This window comes from Cinclus cinclus, chromosome 6 (assembly GCF_963662255.1).
Source record: "Cinclus cinclus chromosome 6, bCinCin1.1, whole genome shotgun sequence".
In the NCBI taxonomy this organism is placed as follows: Eukaryota; Metazoa; Chordata; class Aves; order Passeriformes; family Cinclidae; genus Cinclus; species Cinclus cinclus.
In genome coordinates, this window is record NC_085051.1 from 9,662,436 (window position 1) to 9,674,380 (window position 11,945).

Consider the following 11,945-nt stretch of genomic DNA (forward strand, 5'->3'; position numbering starts at 1 on the left):
TTTCTTCCTATTTGGGAAGGACAGAACATTCCTGCTACATCCCCTTAAAGCCAAGACATGCTGTTTCTTAGCCCCAGCACTCAAACACGGAGGGACTGAGGGTTTCCAGTCCAATTCCTTGCGGCTGGCAACACCGCTTCCACTGTGGACCGGGAACAGCCTGCATCCGGAGGCTGCGGTCCCTGTGCCAGCCCACAGCACACTCTGCCTGCTGCTGGGATCTGCTGGTCCCAGCATGGAACTGGAGTCACATGTGGGAGAAGGGGAAGAGGTGGAAGATGATTTTTGGAGGGGCCTCCCCTTCCTTTCTGTTTGGAAGAGGCTGGGAACAAGGATGCGGCGATCCGAGCTGTCCCTGCCTTCCACGTTCCATCAGCTGCTAAAACCCAGGTGTTTAACCTCAGTAGCAAGCAAAGAGCAGCATTCCCAAGGGCCATTTGTGCCAGGCGATCTGAAATGGGAAGGGCTGAGTCCACCTCTGCAGATCCAGCTGTCTCCAGTGGCTGAAGAACTGTCCTGACCCTGGCACACCTGGATCCTTCTCCAGCTGAAGGTGAGATGTAGCCAGAGTCACCACAGTGGCACCTGAAGTGATCTCCCAAAGGAACTCTGAGATTGGACAGCCAGGGCCACCTCCAGATGGAACAAAACTTCCCATTCCCCTCAGCACAGGGCCTTGGCAACTTTTGTCCCAGGAGGAGCCATGGTGGGAGTGCAAAGGACACCCAAACGTGGTTTTATTCCCAGTTTGAAGCAAGGTACTCCCTAGGGAAGCGACAAGGTGAACAGTGCCTGCTATCCCTTCCCACGGTGGCTGTTAAGAAGCCCACAGTACATGAAACTCCAGGAAACTCCTCCTGGTGGATATCCAGCCCAGAAGCACCAGCAGACCTTAGCTGGATCCACCTGGCCTTGAATGTGCTGCCCAGGAAAGGACAGTGCTCAACGTGCAGCCACAGAAGAGGGAGAAGACCAGGATCTAGACATGGAATGCACTCAGCAGGTCAAAACTCAACTCTGAAATAGGCACAAAATCCCTCCTGAGCCACCAGTGTCTCATTTTGATGGTGTTACACATACACACACACACACACACACACACACACACACACACACAGAGTTTACTGTTGCTCACCTTCAGGAGAGGAAGTTTTTAGCTCCACTTCCCGGTGCTGATTGTTAAGAAGGATTTTCACCCTTTGGCATGAGCTGGGAGTGGATTTGAGACCCTGCAGTCACCTGGTTTCACTGCTCCCTTCAGTCCCACAGGCTAAGGGCCACGCTGTACCCCAGGATATTCACACAATGCCAGGAATTACATTATCAGAATTCCTAAATTCCTGAAGTTCCGAGAGGCGCAGAAGCAAAAAATATTCATGAGGCATGAAAAAGCTGGACAGCCAGCAATGGATCCTGGGTGGTTCAAAACTCCTGGCAAATAAACACCAGCAAGGCTGAAGAAAAGAGTTTAAAAAATATTTCATTCTTTTAAAAAGAAAGCAGATAGAGATTTCTATTTCCCACCACAGCAGCAAGTCCAGAACTTCCCAGCACTGAGGCAGTTTTTATTTCCACAATTGCCTGGATAAACAATGATTCCCAGGCCCACTCCCCCCAGTCAGGACAAGCAGGGGTAGATTTCGATGGTGTTGATCCGGAGGACGGTCTGGGGGTTTGCAATGACTGAAAAAGAAGGGGGAAAAAAAATCAGGTAACAGCATAAACAGGGTGCCTACCTCATGCCAGGGCTCCTGGAGGGCTGTGCTGGCAGACAGCAGCATTCCATGGGGATGCCAAGGATAGCAAGGTCCCAGAGTGGCACTGGGGCAGCCTGGTCAAGGCTTTACCATCCATCCCGTATTAAAATAGCCCTAATTCCTCCCTTCTCTCAGAGAAGGAAAAATCATTTGGCAACTAAAACCTATGCAGGACCCTGTTGGGGCTTGCTGGGAGCTGTGATAACACATCCAATGTTTAAGGCTTTGGGAAGAGACCTGGGATTGCTTTCCTGCTCGGGAAGTTTAGGGAACACTGAGGGAATATGAAATTCTGGTATTAAAACAAGCCCCTTCCTCAGGTCCTTGTGCTGGGATACCTCCCCTCCCACATCCAGCAGGGAAGGAAATGTGTCCTTTCCCTCTTACTTTTCTTCCTCTGGTAGTTGTGCCTCCTCCAGAAGCGCATGTTGACTTTGGGCCACGACTCCGTCTTCTCAATCACTGTGGCCTCCACACGGACCAGGTCCTTCCTTAAAAATGAGTGTTAGAAGCATCAGGTTTTAGTTATTTATTTATGTCCTACTCTTGAGCAGCAGGTTTCTGGGAGAAGAGACAAAGGGATAATGACACATGCTGCCTGACAGTGCCAGAGCCTGGGAATTCCAGCTCCTCTGTTGGGAGCAGGGCCACCTGCCCAGGCACAGCCAAAAGCCTCCAGGTGTTGTACCTGGATCAGGAGATGTGACAGGTCACAGCTTTCTTATCATGTGAGGGATGAGATCATTCTATCAGAGCAGGCAGGAGAGACAGGAACCTGCAGGAACTTGTAGGATTACAGCAAGATAAATTCCCCTAGCACTTCCAGGTGATCTCATGTGCCATGCTTTGGTTTTGGTACAGGATGAGCCCATCCCCGCTCCTGGTCACCAAGAAATCCTTCCTCCTCCCATCCTGCTCCCCACACAAGTCCTTCTTCCTCCTCTAAAGCATCACTGACAGCTGGAAGAAAATCTCACCTTGTTGGAAATGCTGTAACTTCCCCAATAATTTTTTTAATTAATTGTTTTAATGAACCATAAGCACTTTTCCACTGTAGCCAGCATTTAGCAAGGCTTGCCATAAACTGCTGCTGTGGGAACACAGCTTTTGGGAAAATTACAGAAACTAAGTTTTGCTAAAACAGCTGTAATCAACCTTGATATGCTTCAAGGGTCTCAGAAGGTGAGACCGCCCTGGCAAGATCCAGACAGGAGCTTTGGACAAAGGAGTTTTAGTCAGCAGCCACAGGGAAGGAGGAGGAGCTGCTCTTCCATGCACAGCACTGCAGAATTCCATTAAAAGCTCGTTAAGTTTGCCACAGGAAGACATTTAAAGACCATTTTGCTGACAAACTGCTCTGTCTGCACTTGAGGGGGGCAGAGGGGGAAGCCCATCCAGCTGAAATTGTTCCAGCAAGGTCACTGGGAGGCCAAAGGCTTCAGACAGCCACCATCTCTTAAAATCCACCCTGGGGGTGTGATTGAATCAGACATTGGATCCTGGAGGAAACTGATTTATCTGCAGTTAGTGACCAGCCCAGTAGAAAAGAGATACAAAATAATTCAGATTTTAAGAGACCACGGTGTGAGCCCGACATCCCAGCTCCAGATCCAGCACCACTGAACCACACACAAACCCTGCAACCCTGAGGGAGAAACCAGAAAGCAAACTGCACTCCAGACGTGGTTTACCACTAATTTGGGATTAAACTTCCTGGATTCAAAGCCCTGGTGAGTTCTCTGTGGGATTCAGCTCTAGGAACTGCTGGCAAGAGGCTGAAGCACAACAGAAACCAACTTTCTGGAGAAGAACTTGTGGGCAGGACAAGTTCTCAGCAAAACAGAGCCCAAGGAAAAAATAAAAATCTCTATCAAACGTTTTAGGTATGACTGGAATGTCCATAAAAATAAGAAGGGGGTCACACATTTCCCAGAGCCTGACACAGCTGAGCCTGCTGCCTTCAGCAGCAAAATGTCCCATGGATTGGATTTTTGCAGGAGGTGAGAAAAAAATCAGGCTGCAATCTCATGGATTTGAGCTGGCCTGAAAGGTGCTGTCAAGAGGCAGAGAAAAAGATCCAGGCAAGCTACAAGCCTACAGGATCATAACTCCTGGAGGTCATAACTCCACTGCCAAGCTCACTCCCCACAGGACTGAATCCTAACCCAGCTGTCAGAACAGCTCCAAAGCCTTTGGCACTTCCACTGCAAAAAGGGGCAGGCAGCTGGAGAAACAACGAGGTTTCCTAGAGGGAAAATTTCCATCAGCTCTATTTTGCCTAGAAATAAACCAAACTTTCCCTCCACTCATACCTAACGTGGGCTCCATCCCTTGTGCCAGCCGGGGCTGGCAGTGACTTGGACAAACATGGATTCCAGAGCAGGAACCAGCCAGAAGCTCCCAGAATAGCCTCCACCATGCACATGTGGTGTTTCAGGACTGAAAGAAGTGTCATCCCAGGAGCTATCAGAGGAACAAACCCTGTCCAGCTGTCCCAAACAGGACACGTTTGGGAGCTGGCAGGAAGCAGCTCCGCTGAAGTCTCAGGCTGTGAGCACTCACTGGGTGTTTATTTATACAACAACAGGAACACAGAGCTACCTCTGCTGTCACCCAGCCTCTTCTCCCCAAAATGTCTGTGGGTTAGGGGGCTGTGTGAGAGAGCTGCAGTGCATGTTGCTGGTGACACCCTTTTCCCTTTCCCCTTCTCCCTTTTCCTCATCCCGTATCAGAGAGCTGAGATTTGGGTGGTTTCCCTGCAGCTCAGAGGGTGATGGCATCTCCCCCTCAGCCTTCACCCTTCCTGGCCAGCCTCTACCTCCTCCCACTGATTCCCTTCCCAGATGTGCAGCCTGGTCTCCCTCAAGCACCTGCCAACACTTCCCACACCCTCAAAGCACCTGCAGGAGCCAGCAGCTGGTTTTCTTCCTGTCCTGGAGCTCCCAGCTATCCCAGTGCCAAATGCAGCACAAAGAGCTGCAAAGAACCAGCACAGGGCCCCTGGATGAACTTGGGAAGGAAGTTGCTCCTCACATGCCTGATGTGGCATATCCCAAAACTAAAAGCCCTTTTCTAGTCTCAAAAATGAGATTACCCTTCCTCAAACCTTCCCCAAGGGCAGTATCTGGCAGTAACTCATAGAATCCTGGTGATCTGCTATTCCTGATCCACTTCTAGTGCTATTACAAGGATTGGCAGCTCCCAAAATCCAACACAGGGACCTGAGGCAGGTACCACCAGTGCCACTCAAGCCATGTCACCGCTGCACAAATAACTCCTAAATACCACCAGCAGTAACACCTGGTTCACATCCCCCTTCCTTTTGGGAAGGAAAAGCCTGAGGAACCAGGGGTTCTGTAGAGCAAGTCCTACAGCACTGGGATGGAGGCAGTGCCAAAGGATAAACTTCTCCCAAGTTCTGTGACTGCTGGATTACGTGATTAAGAAGAAGGGAAAAATTAGGAACACTGAAATTAGGGTTAAGGCCTGCTGGGGTAAGACAATGGCAAGAGGAAACGGGTTAAAAACCCAAACCAAGTGACTAAGGAAAAGAATATCTGGCTTATTTCAGGAAGATTACAACCAAAATCAGGTAAGAGGGTAGAGATGTTGAAGAGCAACATGTCCTGCTAGTTTGTGCAAGGAAGAAAAGATCCAACTGAGGCGAACATCCAAAAGCTACCTGAGAACTGAGACCTGCTGCTCTCCCAGCAATGGGGTGGAGAAGAGTCACCAGAGGCTGATGAGGTGTTTTATTGGTGATTCTTTCAAAAGCCACGGGGCTGGGATCAAAGTTAGTGCTGATAAATCCCAGTTTCAGGGACTGCAGAGCCCTGAAGCCACAATTAAGTACAAAAATGTCATATAATTCCTTTATGAAGCATCTTACCCCAGCAGCGGCCTTCCAATGAGTGTGAAGTCATCAGCACCAACCAGCAAAACCTGAGGGAAATAAATCAGGCACAAATCACTGCTCACTGCCCTGGAAGAAACGCAAACAAGACCTTTCAAATTCTACAGCCATAAAGGAGTCAAACTGCTTCAAACCAGGCCTTCCCACATTTCAAACCTGACACTAACTGGAGGGGGAGTGGGGAAAGCTGCTAACAGGCTGCAGACAGAGCCATTACTCTTCCAGAGAGCTCATCCCACTAAAATAGACTGCAGAAGTATCTTTATTTGTGATCAGAACACACTGAACCTCTCTGTCCTGGCTTACCAGCAGCCATGAAAAAAAAAAATGGAACGCAATCAGGGAAGAAGAATAACCTGCCTCGTGTGGGATCTGAACAAATGGCAGCTCCTAAACGATCGGATTTTTTTTTTTACAGCAATTTCTACAAATCCCAGTGGAGAAACAATTCCCTCATTCTCCTCCATAAGGCCTCAAGATGGGAAATAAAGAAATGAACATTGGGGGTTCAGCAGCCCCTGCTGTTTTGGGGCATTTCAGCCACATCTGAAGGAACAGGCAGGATAAGAGAGGATACAGGAGGAAGAGGCTGCATTTCACTGAAATCACTGAGTTTGGAAGAGACCTTCAAGGTCATGGAGTCCAACCATCAAACCCAGCAGTACCATCATCTTCCCTACGCCATGTCCCCCAGGTGCCACATCTGGAACCACTTCTCCCAGGGCTGCCTCACAAATCCTCTGGCAGCACTTAAAAACCACACAGAAATGGTCATGAGAAGTCCTGGTTTTTGTTTTAGACAGGAAAAAAAAACCAAAAACCAACCCTAAAGGGCTCTGGTGTTCAGGCAAATTTTTTCCTTCACTTCCATCCAGACCTTTGCTAGCTACACCACAGAAATCCCTCCTCTCTGTTGGACACAGGGATGTGGGACACAGCTGAGGACATCCCTAAAAAAAAGCTGCCTCAAAACCGGGCTTCAAAGCAATAGACAAGCACAAAAATCCAACAGCTCTCCTTAATTGCTTGCTTAGCTCTAACAACCAACACAAAGGTGAAGCCAACAGAATCCCACTTCATAATATTTCCCTTCAGTCTGGATTAATGAGCCTCTGCAAATCCCTGCTGGTTGTCCAAGGCTGAGGATAAAGATATTAATTGGATCTTGGCAATTCTCCTCTCTGTGCCCCATCCCTCTGCCTCCACCCGGCCCAGCACGATAAGGATCTTGAAGAGCCCTGAGGAGTTTACAATCCCTCTGGGAGACCTGCAAGGAATTAAGAGGATGAACTTGATGATCTTAGAGGTCTTTTCCAGCTTAAATTATTCTGTGATCTGGGGTGCTGGAGTCTCAAGGCAAACACAGGCTTTTGCTGCCGGCTCTGGAAAAAACAACTGTCATTTTCTTTTTTTGGAAGGAGTTAGGACAACAAAAATCTGTCTCCCCAGAGTCTGGCAAGACTCACTCCAGCCCTGTTGAACAGAAATCACAGTAATATCTGAAACTGGAACAAAACTAAGGGAATTGGAACAAAGCAAAGGGCTGGAATGAAGGTGGGAGACCCCCCCCCCCACCACCACCACCCCCCAGGGGTGCTTTGGGACGTGATGTTAAAACTGGTGATGGGTTTTGCCTCCAGGAACGTTTGCAGGGAATCTGCTCTGGTTTTTTCACCTTTTCCATCCGGATTCGGTCCCCACACTCAGCCTCCAGGACATTGTCCATCATGATGAGGTCTTCACTGGTGATTTTCCACTGCTTGCTGGCGAAGTGGACGACGGCAAAGAGCCGCCCGTACTGCCCCGTGGAGATCAGCCTGTTCACCTTCTGCACCACTTCTGCTGGCAAACAGCAGGCCAGGGATCAGGGCAGCACACCCAGAGAGCTGGGAAGGGCTGGGAAAACTCACCCAGCCACCCTGCTCTCCCCCTAGCACTCTTATCTCCCGGGAATCTTTAAGTAAGGACCAACAGCAGTGTTGCTTCCCAGATGTGTGAGCCTCCCTTTCTTAAAATTAATGATTTATTTGTATTTTAGGTGCTGGCAAAGCCACACATAAGTAAACATCTTGTATACACTGTGCAGCTTCTCCACACTGCTGACTCTCAGCCCATTCCTCAGGCATCCCAAAATATACTGTGCTTGGATATAGCGCATTCCAGAAAAGAGCTCTTGTCCATGCATCCTGTGTTTGGAGGAAATTCCCTCCATTTCCAAGTCAGATGCAGACAGCTCAGGAGTCTGAGTGGTGCCTAAGGCACACAGGAACATCGGGAAGAGCTTGGCAAAGTACCAGGGAAGAAGCTTCCAGCAAATGGCAAAGCTTGGCCTGAGAACTTTCCAAGAACAAGAGGGACCCGTCCCTCGCTTTTTCCCAGAAAAACCACTTCCCCCATGCATGCAGAGTGGTGCCAGCAGCAGGACAGGTCCCAGAGACCAGGTCCTGCACATGGACAAACTCTATTCCCTGTGATCAGCTTCCTGGGCGGTGAATCCAACCCCAGTTTTTACGGGAACACCAAAAGGTGTTGCTCCCTGACACCATCCCACTGCCAAAGAGCAGCTTCCCACCCTCCTGAGCTGCTCAGAAAAACACATCTTCCTTGTTGCCCTAAAAAGTGGCTGAATCTTTTTTTTTTTTTTTTTTTACTTGGAATGCAAACAGAACATCCCTTTGGGACAGACAGGAATCCAGCAGTCAGGCAAACCCAACCCAATCCTTACAGAAATGCTCGGAAAAGGTCCAAGCTTCAAGCCATTGGATACAAACTTAAAGGTAGAGGTAGGAACACAAATTATTTGCAGGGCAGGAACTGCTGCAGTTCCCATCAGGATAAAGAGTTGTTGATAACTCTTCCAACATCTCCAGTGCCAGGAAACATCAAGTGATTTCTGGCTTGTATCTCAGCACCATGTGGAGAGACCCATCCTAAAATTCCCGGGGCTGTTTCCACAGCCAGCAGGAGACAGGAGGCAGAACTGAAAGGCTCCTGCTGCTGTTCCCTTTGGATAAGCACAGCCAGGAGATAACGATGCAAAGCTCAGCAGCAGCAGCAGCAGGAGGGAATGGGATGGGAGCAGGATGGGACCAATGTCTCAGGACAGGACCCTGCTCCCCACAGGAGCAGTTTGTGGTTCACTGCTGGGTTATTCCACACCCATCTGTCCCTTGAGTGATCCCAGGAACACGGAGCAGATAAAAAGCAGGATCAAAACAGCCCAGGAGGAGACACGGAGCAGGAGGCTCTCTCCAAAGCACACCCCTCAGTTAGGGACACACTGCAGCCACTCCAGCGATGGGGGAGATCTGCAGGAAGGTGAGCTCAGCTCTTCTTGTCAACCTTGTCACCCAGCCCAGAGCACTCAGTGCCACATCCAGTCATTCCTCGGACACCCCCAGGGGTGGGGACTCCAACACCTCCTTGGGCAGCCCTTTCCAGGAAGAAATTCCTCCTGATGCCCAACTTGATTCTTTCCTCTCACCCAGCAGCTCTTGCAAGCTGAGGGGACAAGGACACGACCACCAATGTTCTGTCACACTGCATCCCACCTCTGCAGGTCTGTCCTGTGCCCACCATCCAACTGCTCCTGCTGGCTGGATGTTCTGTTTTATGCACCAAAATACACCAGCTCTCCATGTGCCCACCATCCAACTGCTCCTGCTGGCTTTGATTTAGCCAGTGAAAGGAAAATAACTCATTTCTCCTGCCCAAAATGTTTCCCCACGCTTTGATTATTTTTTAATACATTGTGTCATGCCACATATCAGGTAAGGTTCCTCTGGAAGCATGACAAGCTGTCATAAACTAGGGAGAAATCATATTGTACCCAAGTCTCCCAAACCTGGAGGGGAGCAGGTGGAGCACAATTTCAGTGACACTAAAACACGTGAGGGAAAAAAAAGTGAAGAACAAAAACTTCCAACTGAAGACATTTATGCTCAATCAGGCCTTGAGGCAATGCTGGAACACCAGATTTGAAACTTTTACCTGCATGGTACTTGGCTTCTTCCACTGGATCTGGAAGTTTCACTTCAGGCCATGGAGGAGAAGTCAGGGAAGTTTTGGCAACAAGTCTGTGAAGGACAAGGTAAAATTCACTGCAACAGATACTGCCAAGAGGTGGAAAACAGGGAGAGGAAAGAAGGAAAAAGGAGATGGAGAAGAAATGGATATTACTCACAAACACCCAACCAAAAGGCATCAGATTACAGTTAACAATTAGGCAAGAATCTCCAATAGAACAAAACCAATCTTAGATATAAAGAGGAAGGAGATTTGCTTTGGAAAACTCCATGAAACAAAAAGAAAGGTTTCTGAAATCTGAAAATTCAGTAGATTTTGTAAATGCCATCCCAGAATAAAAAGCAAATACCATCCCACTCAATAGTGTGCAGTTCAAGTTCTCCTGCATGCAAAAATCGACATTTTGCCTAAGCAACACAGGATGCACCAAATCCATAAAATATTCAGGAATAAACATGAGATGTATGGGAAAAAAAGCGAAACTGACTCAAAATTCTTTGCAATGACTGACCCCAAGCCAAACATCCCAAAGGGCTTTAATTTAACAGGAACTGCAAGTACCTGTGAGTACATGACCACAGACACCACAGGCCTCACAGGGTTTAGTGAGGGTTCTGGGTGCTGAAACACCCAGGCAGAGATCCAAGGATCTCTGATCCTTGAGGATGAGCAGGAAGAGGGAACATTACATCCTGCCACTCTCCCCAGCAGGAACTCTCTGCTCCTGCAGCATCCCCTCCTGGTCAGAGCCAGCAGCAGCTCAGTCCTGCAGGAGATCCTGGCACAGGGAACAGAATAAAGGCACAACAAGAGGTCCCAAAGTGCTGGAAAAAGCAAAGCCTGAAGGTCCCATTGGAAGAGTTACCACAGAATTACAGAATGGTTTGACTTGGAAGGGATGTTAAAGCTCATCCAGCCCCAACCCAAGGCAGGGACAATTTCCACCAGACCAGGTTGCTCCAAGACCTGTTCAATCAGGCATTTGAATATTTCCAAGGATGGGACATGGGGAAGAAAAAAAAAAAAAAAAAAAGAAGGGAAGCCATTACCCTGGCTGTGGGGATGAGCTCTGGGAACTCTGGTGCCGGACTGCAGCCGAAAGAAGGGAGGCTGAAAGGGAAGAAAAAGAAAATTAAACACAGGCAGCAGCTCCTGCGCTTTTGCAGAATTCCAGAATCATTCAGGCTGGAAAAGTCCTCCCAGAGCATTGAGTCCAACCTGTGACTGGTGGCCACATCCAGGCATTCCTGGGATACCTCCAGGGATGGGAACTTCCCCCACAGCCCGGGAAGGAGGAGATTGATGAAGTTCCTACTCCCTCCCATCCCTTGGATTTTGCTGAAGGTGGAAAGAACTGTGTAAAGCTGATTCTCCTTTTTATTAACATTCCCCAGCATTCAGGCTGCTCCAAGGCTGATGCTGGGAAAGACCCAGATCCCTTCCAGCTCCACCCAGGGAAGAGCTCCAGGGCTCATCCTGCAGGTGCAGGGATACAGAGGGGTCAGAAGGCAGCAGTGGAGACCCTGACCTACTGTCAAGCTTCCTTCCTTCCCTCCTTCCATCCCAGCAGCTGCAGGAGCTCCCAGCTTCGTTCTTTACTTCCTTCCTTTCTTCCCAGCAGCTGGAAAAGCACCTTTCTTTCTTTCCTTTCTTCTCTGTAGCAGCAATCAAAGCTCCTTCCTCTTCTTTCTTCCCCCCTTCCCAGCAGCAAGAGCATCTTCCTTTCATTCCTCCCACCTTTCCCAGCAGCAGGCAGAGCTCTTTTCTCCCATTCCTTCCCTCCATCCCAGCAGATGCAGACAGACAGAGCATTTCCCTTTCTTTCCCAGCAGCACTCAGGACATCTTCCTTTCCTTAATTCCCCATTTCCCAGCAGCAGGCAGAGCATCATCTTCCTTCCCTTCCTTCCTTCCTTCCTTCCCAGCAGGAGACAGAGCTCCTTTCCTTTTCCTTTCCCTTTCCTTTCACCCCAGCAGCAATCAGAGCGTCTTCCTTTCCTTCCTCCCGCCTTTCCCATCAGCAGGCAGAGCCCCTCCCTTCCTCCTTACTTTCCCTCCCTCCCTCCGTTCCTCCCTGTCCCTGTTTTCCCGTTCCCGGTCCCCGCTCACCTCCCGCGCGCCGCGCTCGCGCCGCCGCCATGGCGGTGACCTCGCGCCGGACGCGGAACCGCGAGGGGCGGGGCCGGGGGGGGGGGGGGAGGCACACGAGGGGCGGGGCCTACGTGAGGGGCGGGATTTACGTGAGGGGCC

At 49.6% G+C, this 11,945-nt stretch overlaps 1 protein-coding gene across 1 annotated transcript; it reads right to left on the bottom strand.

Annotated features, from left to right (window-relative positions):
- Positions 1–1,544: 1,544 nt before the first annotated feature.
- Positions 1,545–11,844, bottom strand: MRPL21 (mitochondrial ribosomal protein L21). The gene is made up of 7 exons (XM_062494690.1): positions 11,805–11,844; positions 10,746–10,806; positions 9,661–9,746; positions 7,346–7,509; positions 5,647–5,699; positions 2,145–2,248; positions 1,545–1,683 (listed from the first exon to the last, which is right to left on the bottom strand). The coding sequence occupies exons 1-7, from the start codon at positions 11,833–11,835 to the stop codon at positions 1,619–1,621; spliced, it is 564 nt and encodes a 187-aa protein (XP_062350674.1). The 5' UTR covers positions 11,836–11,844; the 3' UTR covers positions 1,545–1,618.
- Positions 11,845–11,945: the final 101 nt, after the last annotated feature.

Coding starts and splice junctions, on each gene's coding strand:
- MRPL21 (XM_062494690.1), bottom strand. CDS start 11,835: ATGGCGGCGGCGCGAGCGCGGCGCGCGGGAG. Junction 9,747..10,745: donor AGCTCATCCCCACAGCCAGG/GTAATGGCTTCC, acceptor TGTCCTTCACAG/ACTTGTTGCCAAAACTTCCC. Junction 7,510..9,660: donor AGAAGCCAAGTACCATGCAG/GTAAAAGTTTCA, acceptor GTTTGCCAGCAG/AAGTGGTGCAGAAGGTGAAC.